At 46.3% G+C, this 15943-nt stretch overlaps 3 protein-coding genes across 8 annotated transcripts in view; 1 reads left to right on the forward strand and 2 right to left on the reverse strand.

The window, feature by feature from the left end:
* The window catches only part of tnikb (TRAF2 and NCK interacting kinase b), a 129943-nt gene that overhangs the window by 57047 nt on the left and 56953 nt on the right, over positions 1-15943 (reverse strand). The window lies entirely within an intron of this gene.
* pld1b (phospholipase D1b) overlaps positions 1-15943 on the reverse strand; it is a 24991-nt gene continuing 9048 nt past the window's right edge. For 2 of the 4 annotated variants that reach the window (XM_037973136.1, XM_037973137.1), the window contains exons 2-25: positions 14314-14484; positions 13344-13507; positions 13134-13276; positions 12958-13060; positions 12813-12878; positions 12200-12258; positions 11864-11956; positions 11288-11440; positions 11064-11213; positions 10161-10244; positions 9544-9625; positions 9317-9427; positions 9063-9245; positions 8634-8862; positions 6688-7025; positions 6384-6497; positions 6114-6224; positions 4995-5083; positions 4623-4736; positions 4491-4540; positions 4282-4416; positions 3927-4080; positions 3532-3649; positions 1-3291 (exon numbers count right to left, since the gene is read on the reverse strand). In XM_037973136.1, coding sequence (XP_037829064.1) covers positions 3067-3291; positions 3532-3649; positions 3927-4080; positions 4282-4416; positions 4491-4540; positions 4623-4736; positions 4995-5083; positions 6114-6224; positions 6384-6497; positions 6688-7025; positions 8634-8862; positions 9063-9245; positions 9317-9427; positions 9544-9625; positions 10161-10244; positions 11064-11213; positions 11288-11440; positions 11864-11956; positions 12200-12258; positions 12813-12878; positions 12958-13060; positions 13134-13276; positions 13344-13507; positions 14314-14452 — 3207 coding nt within the window. In that variant the 5' untranslated portion in view covers positions 14453-14484 and the 3' untranslated portion in view covers positions 1-3066. Of the gene's footprint in view, positions 3292-3531; positions 3650-3926; positions 4081-4281; positions 4417-4490; positions 4541-4622; positions 4737-4994; positions 5084-6113; positions 6225-6383; positions 6498-6687; positions 7026-8633; positions 8863-9062; positions 9246-9316; positions 9428-9543; positions 9626-10160; positions 10245-11063; positions 11214-11287; positions 11441-11863; positions 11957-12087; positions 12120-12199; positions 12259-12812; positions 12879-12957; positions 13061-13133; positions 13277-13343; positions 13508-14313; positions 14485-15943 lie in introns of those variants that run through there. The other 2 variants (XM_017439011.3, XM_037973138.1) reach the window with 2 other exon arrangements.
* mynn (myoneurin) overlaps positions 14451-15943 on the forward strand; it is an 18846-nt gene continuing 17353 nt past the window's right edge. Inside the window, exon 1 of the mRNA XM_037973335.1 lies at positions 14451-14496. Within this exon, the coding sequence (XP_037829263.1) occupies positions 14451-14496 (46 nt within the window). The remainder of the gene's footprint in view (positions 14497-15943) is intronic.

Here is a 15943-nt window from a genome sequence, read left to right on the forward strand (position 1 = left end):
TTTTGATGTAATTAGTATTTTATTTATTTATTCCAACAGTTTTACAAGAGCAGCACGTCTGCAGATCGTCTTTAGGGCGGAGAGGCCTCTGTGCAAAAAGTGCATCTTCAAAAAAAAAAAAATTATAATAATCTGAGAGTTTCTCAGCTTCTGCAGCTCAGAAACTCCACAGAAAGACAAACAGAGCTTCACTTTGGGATTTAGTTTCATGCTGAAGACCGAAGAACTGGAGCAGGAGGCGGAAACACGAAGAGGTAGAAGAAGAAATAATAAAAACTGAACATTTAAAAGTCCCACTTTCATTAAAATCATCAGGTTCAGCCTGAAAGGATTCATGCTTCAGCTGCAGAGAAACAAACCAACAAACCAACATCCACACAGAAATACTGAGTTTAAAAGTCTGACATTTAAAACCACTGCAGTGCAGGGTTATTTCAGGCCACCAGGGGGCAGCACAAACAAGCTGCAGATTTAAAAATGCTTTTTTTTTTTTTTAAAAAAAAAGGGGAATATTTACTTAAGCAGCAGACAAAACAGCAATTTGTCCTGTTTGTTGCCTTTTCTCCACAGATTGTAGAAACTGTCCACAGTTTGCTTCAGAGCAGCAGTTTGGGGAGTTTTACAAGCTGATCAAACACAGAAAAGTTCTGAGCCGAAAGGTGAAAACTGGTGAATATTTCAGAGTTTAACACCGATATCTTAAAGCATTATTTATGTCTTTGTGTTGCAGCATTTCTGAACTCAGTAGTTTGATGAAAATTAAAATTAGTTTAGGTTTACTTTTGCAGAAAAGTTAGCAGCTAAAAGGTAAAAAAAACGAAAGCTTCGTTGCGAGCTGAGAGTGTAAAAACAGCTAAAAGAGAGAATCTGGGAGGATGCTAAAACTCTGAAACTGTGCAGAACTCATCCGAGCAGCTCCGGATGTTTGAATCAATCTGTGCAGTTTGAAGTTTGGACCCATAATCTTTTACGCTTTAAAACGAGCTAAATTTGTCAGAAGTTGTGTTTTTATGTTGCTCTGCTGCCCCCTGGAGGCCAAAACACACCGCAGCTTTAAAAATCCGTAAGCAGCTTCACGTTTTTGAACCAACGTTTTATTTTCTGACGAGATTAAGCAGCTCTGGAGCCATGCAACAGAAAAGAAGGACTTCTTAGAGTTTCCTTGAAAGAACAAGATTCTGCATATTTCTGAACAACTAAGGCTTTTTAAACTGCATGTAGAACGTTTTCATTCATATTTCTGACTGATAATAATTCTACAGAACGAACAGATCACAGCATAGAAACGGGTCATTTAAGGCGTCGTGTGAGGAATGTAAGTGAACATCAGGCTACAGTCTGGGCTTATTTTGGCACTTCTGACTCTCTGCTGATCAGAGACACGACCCGGTTCTTCCTCGCCTTCGGCGCACTGCAGTTTGAGTCCGTTTGGTGTCGTTCTCCAAGCAGATGAGCTGCGTTCCCCGGCCCGGCTGTTGCATAGAGTTTGTAGAAGCTCGGCGGTGACGGTCCAACAGTCATTCTTCATTCTGGAAACACCAGGAGTAGATTCTTCAGGCACTGTCGAGTCCAACTCTCCGGCTGCTGGTCCCCGTTGACATAAAAAACACGTCTGGTCCAAGGAGGTGTCGGGTTCTAGGCTGTTTGGTGGTCCGGCTGAGGCCATGATGGTTTTATAAACAGACTAATGTTCAACATTACTCTACAGACACACAGGCTTCCATCCACTCATCACAGGCTTTTAAACCCTTCTTTTCCAGGGTGGAAGGATTAAATAAACCTACAAGTTCAGTGGATTTTAAAAAGAAGTTTGAATTTTTGTGGATTTTCTCTGATCTAAACATAAATACTGGCTGAAATATATCCAAACATTCACCTACAGGAAATCTGATAAAAAGTGCTGAAGGTCCAGGAGAGTCTTTCATTTTGACAAGGCCACAGTGTATTAACTTCCTGTCAGTGATCATGATTGACTGCAGCTGGAAGCTTCTCTTTGCCACGGTGGTGGGAGCATCATGATCTGGTCCTGGTTCACTGCACAAAGTGGACGGAATAAGGAAGGAGGTCTACCTCCAAATTCTGCAGCTTCACCTGAAGACAGCAGCTGGACGGTTTAAACGTGGACACAGTTTGGTCCAACGGGACAATGATCCCAAACATCAGAGCTGGTCTTTGATTGGACCAAACGCACCAGAGCTGGATACTGATTGGACCAAACACCAGAGCTGGACTCTGATTGATTACATTAAGCTGTTGTCATCATTTCCCAGTATAGAGATTCAACTAAAGTCATCAAAATGTCTAGATTAAAGTCGAAATGATCAGATTAATATCAATAAATCAAGAATTATGTCGACGTTTTGACGTCTGGAGCGACCTTCCCAAACCCCCGACCCGATTAAAAACATCTGGACTCTGATTAAAGGCCGGGGGGAGATACCAGAGGCTGCATCGGTCAGAGAAAATCCCCAATAAATTCAAGCTTGTTTTTAAAAATCCCTGAATGATTCCAGCCTGGAAAAGCTAAACTCAGACGACTTTCATGGAAACTCTCAAAGCTGAGGAGAAACCTTTTCCTTCCACTTCAGGTTTCCTGACAAAAACAAACTCCGTTCTGGTGAAAATACTCAGCAGTTTAACCTGAACGACAAGAAGACTAATCAATTTAATCAGAAGATTTCCAGAATAGCAGCAAAGATTCAAAGAACGGCTCGATTCTTCCCGGCTGACTGTAGTGTGATCTGCTCCGTCTGAAACTCGCCTCTTTGGCACAAATCAGACAAATCCTCCTCCTTCAGTGTCTGCAGCTTAATTTACTGTGATAAGGATTAACTCGGGTTTTACATCCATCCGTGTTCCTGGTCCTACTCGGGCTGGATCTCAGGCGGGTCTCGGACCTCCTGCCATCATCTGATTACAGCCAGAGACAAAAAAACCAACCAACCTCCAAGTCTCGCTTCAGGGGAAAAAACATGCAACCACAAGTCGCTTCAAAAAACATGACAAGCGAAAAGTCCAGATCCTCATTTGGAGCTCCACGGACCTCCAACATGGAGTCCAAGCTCCTCAGGTCCAGACCTCCATGGGGACCATGGCCTCCTTGGAGCCGAGGGGAGGAAGGAGGTTCTGCTCACTCAGGAACTGAAGGGGGAACTGGACCAGGAAGCCGCGGATCTTCTTCAGCTCCTCCTGAGCCCGAGCGGGGTCGTCTTTGGCCAGCGCCGGTTTGGACAGGTAGGGTTCCAGCTCCTGGATACTCCGGACGTCGCTGGACGGAAGACACCGGAAAACCTGGAGAGAAAAGAGACGTGGAGTCAAACGGTTTCTGAGGCTGGAACGAATTCTTTCAGTTCCTGCAGAAATGTTGAAGCAGCAGCTGCCTGAAAGTCCAACATCCATCCAAACAGGAAATTTGCATTTCTGTTAAACTTCCTGGTAATCCCTGAACTCCCAAGGAAAGATTCTGGAAACTAAACCCAAACTAAATGTCCTGCAGACTGCTGACGGATAAAACCCCGAAGGTCTCCTCACCTTCTGGTAGATGGAGGCGTTGCGAGCGCAGGTGACCATCCAGACGTCCTTGTAGAAATGATCGCTGATCGGATCTGAAACGTCGATGGAGGGATCGGTGTTCGCTCCGAGGATCATCCTGAAGGAAGAGACATGAAGAGACGCCCAATACATGAGAGAAGGTGGGACAAACAACAACACTGTCGAGAGAAGCTACAAGCCAGCAGAACAGCAGCTAAAAGCTAAAACTGAAGCAGATACGCTGAAGGTTTCAGGGATTTTTAAAGATCTCAGCTCCTTGTTTTAACATTTCAAAAAGTATAAAAGTCATAAAAACTAAAACTCCTAAATGAGGCGGACGCTTTGGTCAGAGTTTCAGTTCCTGATTCACTTGTTCTTGGAAATAGTTTCAGTACTTGAAGCACTCGAGGCGGAGCTGCAGGGCGTATTTTCCCGCCGCGTACGGCTGCCCGTCCATCACGGAGTTCACCACCTCCGAGTCCTCCACGATCACCGCCACCTCGCTGTCCCTCTTCCCCAGCATGCTGCGGTCGTTGATGTTGGCAGAACCTGCAGGTAAACAGACGTCAGAGGACAGAAACCGCCAGCAGGAGGCGCCGCTGCTCCTCCTGTCAGACCAACAGCAGCGTCCTCCTCAAGGTTTCACAACATGTTCACCCAGAGAACATCTGTGGGTTTAAGTCACATCTGGCTGCAGTGGAGCAACACAAACTTTTCCAGCTGCTCGTGGTCTGTGAGGACGGAGTTTACCGATGATGACGGTGTTGTCGTCAGCGATGAGCATCTTGCTGTGGACGTAGATGAGCTCCGTGACCAGCTTCCCCTCCAGGTCAGCGTGGGTCCTCAGACCAGCGATGGAGATGAAGTTCATCCACTGATCTCCCACTGGAACCCAAACCCAGACGTCAGGGAAGAACTTGTGAACTCTACCAGACACCGAGGAGGAGGAACAGACTTACTTTCTCTCTTCAGCTGGGAGATGATGGAGTATTCTCCTCGGTTCATGGTTCTGCAGAGACAGGAGGACAGAAGGATGAGCGGCTCACAGATAACCCCACGGCCTGATGGGAAACCCAGGACTCCAGACACACCTGTAGTTAAAGTGCATGACGGCCTGGATGGCGCTGCCTCCTCCAGTGTTGATGTCGCCTTCGAAGCCCGGCAGCAGAGGCGTCACCACGTAAACACGGTACTTCTTACCCTCCCTGAAGACAGAAAAACAGAAGATCTCAGCTAAGATGAAGTATCTGGAACCTTTTCAGTCTGAAAAAGTGGTTTAAAGATGTTTTTAAAAAACCAGGTCCGCTTTGTTTCCACCAGACTGTTTTTTTTTATCCACGGCAACAAAACGGGAGACAGGAGGAAACTATTCAAATAACATGGACACACTCTGAGGGCGAGTTTCTGGGAAAGATAAGCCTGAACACACAGGAGGTTGTTTACTGAAGTTATTCATTTAATACCTGTAAGCTCGGATGATGCGCTCTGCAATGGTGTCTCCGATCTTGTTGAAAACGTGTTTGTTGTCTGCACAGCTGATGAAGAACTGATTCTGAAAGACATTAAAACACGTCAGAAAAGGACATTTTAAAACAACACCGTCTCCGGGGACACGGGAAACTCCTCCAGGGGTCTCAGAGGAAGACGACTGCCTCGAGGCACCGAGCAGCATTTAGGAACAACAAACATTATCGTGTCAGACTGAAACCTGTCCTCAAGGACGAGACAAATGTCTTCTGGAGACGAGTTTGATGGTCAGACAATTGAGCTGTTTGGACACAAAGACAAGAAGGATGTTTGGAGGACACTGAACCAACTGTTAGGCATGGTGGTGGGAGCGTCATGCTGTGGTACTAAAGTAGATGGAACAATGAAGGAGGAGGACAAACGTGGACACAGTTTGGTCCAACAGGACAATGATCCCAAACCTCAGAACTGGTCTCTGATTGGATGAAACCTCAGAACTGGTCTCTGATTGGGTAAAACCTCAGAACTGGTCTCTGATTGGATGAAACCTCAGAACTGGTCTCTGATTGGATGAAACCTCAGATCTGGTCTCTGATTGGGTAAAACCCCAGAACTGGTCTCTGATTGGGTAAAACCTCAGAACTGGTCTCTGATTGGAGCAAAATGAAGTCATTTTTTGGACTTGACTTGATTTCTTGAAATTCAGTTTCAGTTTAATTCAACAGTTTGACTTTAATCTTGAAACAAAAAACTTTCTCTTTCTTTCTTTTCTTTCTGAGAAGTTTGTTTTTTAGCCTTAACTTCAGTTTGTCATCCAGCTGGAAGTAGTTACCGATTTATTTAAAAATAAGACGTGAAAAAGTCTTTGTCAACCTTCCTTTAGGGTTCTGAAGATTTGTGTCATTCTTGTGACACCAGGAGAGTAAAAACCTGGCAGCTTCAGTGGGTTTTTCCACCTGAAACTAGTCACTCCCATCTTACGAAACACCTGAACAGGTTGAACCGGGCCGCCTTTAAAACAGGCACATGATCTCCACACGCCCAGTTTCTCTCACTGGTTCATCAGTTCATCGTCTGTCCGTGTCTGGTTTCTAAAATAGACGAAGAAGAAATACCTCGATGTAGATGAAGTGCTTGCTGTTCTGGATGGCGTGGACGTAGGCCAGGTGGATGGACTCCTCGTGGTTTTTGATGCCAGCAGACCAGTCTGAGGCAGAACGAAGGATCTGAGGAGATAAACAGGAAAAAGTCACCAAACTCAGAAATCATCACCAGAAAGTACAGTTTCTGACTTTGGCCGTCAGAGTTTAGGCTGTTAGAAATCTCAGATTAAGTAAATGTTATTTTTTACACCAAAGCTTTGACACAAAAATGATAAAACCAACCTGCACGTTTGCGTTGACGCAGTTGGGGACTTGGTAACGTTGCTCTCCGGCCGTGGTGTGAGACTTTGGCAGCAGATAAGGGAACGACTGAGAATTGTACTTTGGCTTCACGAGCTGATGAAGAGAAAGATGGTTCCTGAGGGACGTTATGGATTCAAACCAAGGCTGACTCATCAGTTCACTCTCTGGATACAAGTATGGAAGTATACACTTGTACCAATTTATACTTTAACTGGTTTCTTTGTATCTTTTCATTCTAATTTCATCTCCTGTTCTCTTTAAACTGTGAAATCTGTGAGCCTACCTTGGTGAAATTCCACCGCTGGATGAAGTGCCGCGCCACATCTCGAGCTGCCTTCCCGTGAACCACCGAGGCGATGTCATGCCAAGGCATCCTGGGAGTCGTATGCCTGTCTATGAAATCTAAAACAGCAGAAAAAAGGAACACAAAAACAGACAGAAGTGAAATAAAACCAGTTTTAGTCCAAAGAGACACGTCGGCATAGTGCCTACCATCAAAAGGTTTGTCGAGTTGGATCCAGTCTTTGTGCACAAAGTTGCAGTAGTCTTTCCCGTGCCAGAACCTCGTGTTTCCAAACAGTTCTCCGACTCCCGTATGAAGACTTCGCACAGAGCTGCTCCCTAAAACACAAACATTTAGATTCACAGTTAAGTAAAACAGAAGCTGGAAGGACGACGGAACATCAACCAAAGACAAGCAGGATGAACACATGCAGGACTTTGTGCCCGTTTTATTCGACAGAATGATGTCAAATGAAGAAAAGGAGTATTCTGCGTTTTATTTGCACTTTAAGTTTAACGTGTTTAAGCTGTGGTCGGTTTCTAATACTGATAATGATCCGAATAAACATTTATTATATCTGTTTTAATGTGAGAGGTTTGTTTTATAATAAATGACCCCAGGTCTGTTTATAAAAAAACACTTCATTCATTTATAACATTTAACAAAAACTCTGAACCTTTTGAGTGAAGATATGTTCCAAATATTTGAAAAATTTCCCATGAAGTTTGGTTATGATGTTTCTGTTATTAATAAATCAGTGTTTACAGACAGAAACAGAAAAGCTTGTTTTTGACACAAAAAGATGTTAAATAATGTAATGTTTGTTTAATTTCACATTAAATTAATAAATCTGGTTATCTCATTATCAACCACCACCACGAAGGGTGGGCAATTCAAGATGGCCGCCACAGCTAATCAACCTTGAACAGAAAAATGTCTCCAACTCAGTTAATTTGACAGCTAAGCTTTGGTGGGGTGGTAGCTGAGAGTCATCCCTGACACAGACTCTGAGGGCTGACAAATGAGGTGAGATTTCTGCTGGAAACGTTAGCATGCAAGATGGCGGGCGACAGAACGCCAGCTTCAAAACGAAGCTGCAAATAAACCAAGACAAACGGGTCCAGTTCTGTTTGGAGACAAAAACCTCAACCTTTGACCCACAGAACCAAAGGTTGGTGTCAAATCCACAGCAAAGCATGCTGGGAACCAGAACCACCCTGCTTCCAAGTGGTGGTTCCGACTCACCGGGCGGAGCGGCCGCCCTCGGTTCCGGGACGCGCTGGCCGCTGGCGCTGTGAGACCAACCTGAACGAAGCGCCCAGAAGACAAAGATAGAAGCTGTTTCTGATTCTACAAGACCTGGGTCCTGAACGCAACACCAGGGGTCTGCAAGCTGAGGCCCCGGGGCCACACGAGGCCCTTTAACCAAAGACAGGACGGACACAAATATTTATATTCCTAACTTTAACTAAAAAGGCCGATTCTGTCCAAGTTGAAATAAATCTGACAGAATGAAATGAACACTGTTAGCTAAACGTGTCAGATAGGTAGCTAAAAGCTAAACGTGTCAGAATAGGAGCTAAAAGCTAAACGTGTCAGAATAGGAGCTAAAAGCTAAACGTGTCAGAATAGGAGCTAAAAGCTAAACGTGTCAGAATAGGAGCTAAAAGTTAAACGTGTCAGATAGATAGCTAAAAGCTAAATGTATCACATAGCTAAAAGCTAAAATTAGCAACATGCTGAAGAATTCCAGTAAGTCAAACATGTAATTTTGCCAATAATTTCTTACAGATCTTTAATTTATGTTAAAAAAACGACGGTTTTTATATGTAGGATTTATTTAAGTCTTAAAGAGTTTTGTTATCTTTATTTCTGCAGACCCCTGATCGACTCGGTTCAAAGCCGGTAGAACTCGAGTGTTTTTACCGAGTCTCCCTCAGACTCACTCGGTTGCTCCTCCTCCAGGTCGCTGTCGCTGTCGGCGTGGGCCAGTCCGTGTTTCTGCAGGTGTTTCCTGATGCTGAACCGGGTCTTCTTTAGTCTGTTCTGATTCTTCAGCTTGGGCTGATCCGCCGAGTCCATCATGGTGAAGACGCTGGTCCCGTTACCCTTGGAAACGCTGTCGCCGCCGCCGCCGTTAGCTGGCGCAGCGGCGGAGGAGGATTCAGCTGCAGCCTGAAGACAAACAACTACAGGAGGATCTAAGAGGACAAAATGGTGGACGCAGAAGACAACCAAGAAGCTAAAGCTTCTGCGTCCCTGACAGGCAGACAGAAAGTAAGCCTCAAACAGCCACTGAGAGAAAAGGAAGTGGAGCTCAGACTAACGCTCTGACTTTGAGACAAACGGGAGTTTCAGATGATTTAAATCCACACCTGTTCCAGGTGAGAGAGCGTCACGCTCCCGATGTCCGTGAGCCGGTGCTCCCTATCGTCCCAGCGCCCGTACGCCAGGTCGATCCCGCCCACGAAGGCCACCGATTGGTCCACCACGATGATCTTCTCGTGATGCGCCCACAGGTAGACGGCGGAGGAGACGTGGTCCGGGTGGCGGATCACCTGATGAAGGAGAGCGGCGTTAACGGGTGCGTTGGACCTGCTGCAGCCGCAGGAAGCCTTCAGGATCTGACCTTGATGTTGGAGTCCAGGTTCAGCAGCGTCCTCTTGCTGTAGCCGGAGTTTATTCCCAGAGCCAGCTCCACCTCCTTGTAGAGCATCACGAAGATCCGAACACCTTGTTTCTGCAGACGTGACATCCAGTCAGAACTCTCACCCTCCTCGTTGACAGCTAAACGTAGCTAAATGCTACCAACGTCATCGAAGCGCTGAATAAAACTAAAAACGGTTTCCGGCTCACCGCTTTGCGCTTCAGGATGCAGTCGAGACGCCATCGGTTCCCTTCGACCACCGGCCTCTTCAGGAAGATCTCTGGACTCAACCTGCAGAACCAAACAGGCAGAAGTCCTGCTGGATCAGAAGCTCATTTTAACTTTAATATTTACTGGTTTTTACTGTTTGAGCCACAAGAGTTTAACTTCAGATTCTCCTGCTTTCTCCTTTTTCTTTATTTATTTAACTTTTTTAATCAGCTGACAGTAAAAACAAAAAAAACTGACAGAAAATTAAAGGAAAATGGGGAGAAAACAAACAGTAACAGGAGGAGGAGGAGCTAAATGAGAGATTTTTGAACAGAATAAATCTTTTATTCCATATTTTCACCTTCAGCTCATCTGGTTTTAGATAAGAGCTAAAAGTTAAATATGTCAGAATGTTAGAATCCCAGAACTACTTTTATTTTTTACTTATTCGTTCAAGTCAAACGGATGATTTCAGTTTAGAGATGTGCTGAAAACGGCCGACTTCCTGCAGAAACCCAAACTGCTCTGCAGCCGACAGCCTGAACTCTGACTGTAATCCATCCGAGCACCCGTTCACCTCCCACACACCGGCACCAGGACGCCGTTTCAGCCTCACCACCAGTCCGTGATGAAGATCTCCTCCTTGGCCTCTTCCAGAGCGTCGGCCACGTCCTCCATGTACGTCTGACCGTTCACATACCTGCAGGAGACGCAGACAGGCCAAACTTCAGCTGTTTTTTATGTCGTAGACGACGTTTCGTTAAACTTTAGGACAACACAACGATGCTTTTGTTCTGCAGGAAAAGAAATCCCTCCGGACTGAGATAAGCTGAAGAAACAAGCTTCCTGTTCTTTAACCAATCACGTTAAAGGAAAGGGAACCTAAAACAAACATAAGCGCTGAGAGAAACAGATAAATATTTATGAGGCTGCTTCAACACGTGTTCTCATCAGACATTAAAGAGCATTTCAGCTCATTTTAGGGGCAGATCTGTAGAGTTCAGGTCAAACAGTTTTATACAGCTTAGAGGTATCCTCTCAGTCTCAGTCGGTTTCCGTCTCAGTTTGAGGCCAGCACACATCCTTCACTCACTCAGTGTGTCCCACAGACAGTATAAAGTTGCCCGTCAGGTGGACAGGTGATGAGCAGGTGAGGCTCACTTTCCCTCTCTTTGTGTCGGATTACCACAGCAAGAAACAAACGTCTGCCCTTCTGTTCTGCAAGTACCCTCAGGAATATAAAGCATCTATTTAACTTGATAAAAACAGGAAACCTCTGTCAGAAACAAACATCCTCCCTGCAAAGACCTGCAGAGCCTTAAAAGCTGCTGCCAGCTGGACCGGGTCCCGTCTGGACTTCTCTTTGCAGACATCGAAACTGGATCGGTTACAGCCGAGCCAAACACGCCACTTAATCACAAACAGCACCCTCCTGTTTTCACGGTTCTGCTCTTAAAGCTTCTCCACACCTGGATCAGAATAAACTGGTGTGAAATAATGAGACGGCTGTGTGAGTTACCATTTGGAGGGGATGTTCTGTTCCTCCATGGCGAAGGATCCGAAGCGGTGGTCGGTGAGGAAGGCGGAGCCGTGCTTGTTGGCAAAATCCTCGATGGCCTTTCCCCACCACAGAGCGTGTCTGTAGTTGCTGCACTTCAGCACCAACGACCTGCGCAAACAGCAGGTTAACGAGCTGCTGCTGCTCGAACCCACCGAGGAGCCGAACCCCCACCCCCAACCGACCTGGAGAGGCTGTCGATGCGGACGCCGTGTCTGGTTTCGGTGTCTTTGAAGTGCATCTTGATGCTGAACTCTTTGTCGAACAGCATCACGAAGGAGATGACGCCACAGTCCGGCTTCATGTACAACAAGAAGGAGTCTTTCACCACCAGCCAGCTGCACACAGAGGGTCAGGGTTAGCTCCTAAACTCGAGGAACCGCAGCTCGCCCACCGCCTGCCGGGCCACGGTTCTGAACTAAGATCTCATCGGATCTGCTCGAGCTCAGACTGACAGTTCAGGAGGACTTTCAGCTCCCGGCACACCAACTTTCAGCTCAACATCTGTAAATGGGACCGAATTAGAGACACTTCCTGTGTTGGATAAGTGGATTGGCTGTGGCAGCCATTTAAAGTCAACCAAAATCAAGATGGCCACCACAGCTAATCAAACCTAAACTCAAAAATGGCTGAAACTCGGTCAGTTTGACAGATATTGAGGCAAAACCTTCAATTCAGGAGTCATCAGTGAGTTACTGGTTGACTAGTTAACTTCTTTAATCGGGACAGTTGACTGGTATGGATGTTTGACAGCCACCCACCGTTTGGACCAGCGGTAGCACATCTTGCTGTGACCGCAGCAGTTCATCCCGGGAATCCGGTGACCGCCGGACCGCTTCAGAACCATCCCTTCCCTGAAAGACAGACAGAGGAAGACAGGCTTCAACCAAACATAACTTCTTAGTTAACTTCCCAATTTAAAAGAATAGATGACTTCTGCTTTAAATTAACACAATGTATAATAAATAAACTGGGGTAGATTCACCTTCATCCAATTCTTTGACTCATTTGCATGCCGTAAAACCAAAGAAGACTCTTACATAACAAACTGATAGACTTATATTTCAAATGAAAGTCGGAGAAACTGGACTTCTTACAGGCCCTTCGGTCCCAGGTCGTGGATGAAGGACAGCTGGCTGACTCCAATGAACTCCATCTGGAAAAACAACAAAAAGATAACCTAAATAACTTCAGTAACTTCAAGGAGTTCTGCATGAAATGAAGCTTTAACAGTAGTTTCAGAAAACAAACTCCATGATGTGAGTTTTTACATCGAATCACTTTTATATCAGAAACAAATGACTGACTTCTACAAAAAAAGGAAATTAAAACATTAAAATGAGCGGCTCAGTCAGGAAAAGGGTAGAGAAACCTCCTTCAGAGCCTAAATGGGTCACAGAAAGTTGGAATTTAACTCCAAGTTGGACTTTTACTTAATCCCAGTTTCAGTTTAACCACTAAATGTTGAAGTTTATCCATCGAGTCGTGGGTGTTTGTCTTCTTCCACCCAGAGTCTCTCTGTGGGACTCATGGTTTCCTCCTAAGTCAACCCAGAGGTCAGAGGTCAGACTTCCATTGACTTCCACTGTATCTGAGCTCTTCAGAACAGGAAGTGAGGGAACCATAAAAATGACTGCCTGCGGGTCAGGAGGTTTTATTCGAGGACTGAAGGGTGAAAACCTTCAGGTCCGGTTTAACAGAACTTCTCACCGTGGCGTGGTGGTTCCTGTACGTCTGCATCTTCAGCAGCTTGTTAAAGTAATCCTCCAATTGTTTCTGCAACAAAACACAGAAAAGACGAATTAATGACAGAAGGAGACGCCCGATTCCGGACGTATGGCTGCGGGGGACGAACCCTGCGGCTGGACACTCGATCGTCCCGGTCCGTGTCTTCTCCTCCTCGGGGGAGGTCCGGCATCGCCTCGTTCCTCATCACGGTCTTCCTCCTCACGGTGTGACTGCAGGGAGCAGGAAGACGGTCAGTGAGTGGTTTCTCCGTGCCACCCCTGGGGGAAACCCCACGGTTCTCACCTGCGTGACGGCAGCGGCAGCTTCATGAGGGTCTTGTAGGTCCTCATCTCCCTGTGGAGCTCCATGAAGTGTTTCTCCTTCTTCTTCACCACCCACGTGAACTCCCCGTGTTTTATCTCGATCTTATACAGAGCTGGCATCACCTGCAACGAGCTGCGGTTAGCGAGCACGAACACAAACAGCCCCTCCCCCTCCCCCCGGCCGGCGCACCTTGTTGATGCTCCTCTGCGTCGTGACGTTGAAGCGGTCCTGAGCCGCGGTGAAGCGCTCCACCTCCAGGATTTTGGCTGTGATGGGAGAGGACAGGAAGACTTTCGCCTCGGGCTCCTTGAAGCCCACCATGTGGTAGATCGTTGAAAAGGGCAGCCGATCCCCTGCAGAGAACAGCCGAACTTTGATGAACACGCAGCTAAAATGAAGCTGACGTCTCGCCGAGCTGCCACTGGCCGGCGGCGCTCCAGAACGTCTCGAGACGTTTGGGACGGTTCATAACTTCCTCAGAGGCTGTTTGCATTTTAAACATGTCCCAGTCATCTGAGACTGTAATCTGAGAAAACAGCTGAACATCCAGGCTGAAAAACCACACCGACGATAAATATTAACAAGAGAAATTATATTTTCTGTTCGAGGGCCGAGAGCCGAGAGCCGAGGGCCGAGAGCCGAGGGCCGAGGGCCGAGAGCCGAGAGCCGAGAGCCGAGGGCCGAGGGCCGAGAGCCGAGGGCCGAGAGCCGAGGGCCGAGGGCCGAGGGCCGAGGGCCGAGAGCCGAGAGCCGAGGGCCGAGGGCCGAGAGCCGAGAGCCGAGGGCCGAGGGCCGAGGGCCGAGAGCCGAGGGCCGAGGGCCGAGAGCCGAGGGCCGAGGGCCGAGGGCCGAGAGCCGAGAGCCGAGGGCCGAGGGCCGAGGGCCGAGAGCCGAGAGCCGAGGGCCGAGGGCCGAGGGCCGAGAGCCGAGAGCCGAGGGCCGAGGGCCGAGGGCCGAGGGCGTTTACTAACTTTACATGAAAACTATTCGACTTAAAACAAACAGAAGGGAAGTTAAAACAGCAGCTAACAGCAGAAGGACGGTGGTTAGATGTTTTAAGGAGACAGAAACTGGAGGACATTATAAACCCCACAGAGACATTTTGTCCCACATGTTTGTCTCCGGTAGTCGCAGCTCAGAAAAGGAAGATATTTCGTACCCGGATTGTTCCCGCCGGCCGCGTCGATTTCATCTCCGCCCAGGTCCAGCTCACTGGTGTCCAGCTTCTCCATGATGCCGCTCATGTCGGCAGCTACCAGGTGCAAGGTGCTGGAGGTCGTGTCGGTCGGCTGCAGCATGGCTAACACTCAGCGCGGAGCCCAGGGCTCACCTGGAGAGACAGGTAAGGACAAGGAAGGTCAGCTGAAGAATGAAACACAAACTTTTAAAGATTGTACAAATCTGAGCTGCAGCCACAGATCAGAAACTACAAAAATCAGGAGCAAAAACTACAAATTTCAGGAGCAAAAACTACAAATATCAGGAGAAAAAACTACAAATATGAGAAGCAAAAAACTACAAACTTCAGCACCAAAAATTACAAATATCAGGAGCAAAAAACTACAAATATCAGGAGAAAAAACTAAAAATATGAGGAGCAAAAATGATAAATAATAAAGACAAAAACAAGTCCTTCTGCTTCATTTCTTGATTTGTTTTAACGGGATAAAGAGTAAACACTGGTTTTGGTCTCAGATAAACTAAATGTTGCTTCGTGTGTTTTTTAATAAATAAAGGAGGACATGTGGCTTTAATTCATCATCCAGTCTGAGGTTTTTATTTCATTCCTGCTGCCGGTTTAGTTTGCAGCTCATTCTGGGTCGGATTTGGTGGAAATCCCTCGAAAAAATCCTCTTTATTCCCAAACATTTGACCCGGTTTTCCTCCCCGTTCGTAACCAGGAATGTGGCTGAAAGTGAATTCCTGCTTCCTGCGTTTCTCCTCTGCTAATCGTGAGGATTAATGTCGCATCGATGTGATCCGAGGTGGCGAAGGAGAAGAGGAAGAGGAAGAGGAGAGTCCGCAGGAATCAAGAAAAAAGAAATATGTGAAATATGTGTGAAAAGAGGTTTCAGGTCAGAATCAGGTCTGTTTGAACTGGTTTCAGCTGAAGTTTTAATCTCCAGCAGATATGAAGATAAATGTTTTTATTTAGACTAACAGGTTTAATGTTATACAGCCACTTTTTAAAGCCTAAATTATGACAAACAAACATCCTGATCTGCTCCCTTCTTTACAGGACGAAGAATCTGATCCTCAGAGACAAATAATCTGATCATTTATAGATATAAACTTTGCTTTTGTTATTATAAAAAAGTAAAGTAATAAAGAAGTTATAAAAATAAACATATAAGGAGTAGTTTGGATCTTTTTCTGTTTTTGAACAGTAAATATCTTACCTGTCTGAGCAGAGTGACGAGCTAACAGCTAGTCTGAACGCCGCCATCTAATTTATAGACTTTTACGCCGTTATCAGCCTCAGATTGAAGCTATTCTGGACAAAATGTTGTGACTTTACAGCAGGTAGTGCTACACCTAGCTGCTGCCATCTGCAACAGGTAAGATACTCCCTGTTCGTCTGAGTGGGAATCCAGCATCAGCTCAGAGAACAAACCGGCAGCTTCGTTCAGCAGAACCTCGTATTTACGACACAAATAAAAGCTCCATCGGTTCACTTCTCAGGAAGAGACGGGTCATTCTGTCATTCTGTGGAAAGTGAAATCATAGTTTTAACTGCGGTCTGTCTGCTTTCACTTCCTCCTCCAAACCAAACAATCAACGGTGTCAAA

The sequence above is a fragment of the Kryptolebias marmoratus genome, linkage group LG21, assembly GCF_001649575.2.
Source record: "Kryptolebias marmoratus isolate JLee-2015 linkage group LG21, ASM164957v2, whole genome shotgun sequence".
Classification (NCBI taxonomy): domain Eukaryota; kingdom Metazoa; phylum Chordata; class Actinopteri; order Cyprinodontiformes; family Rivulidae; genus Kryptolebias; species Kryptolebias marmoratus.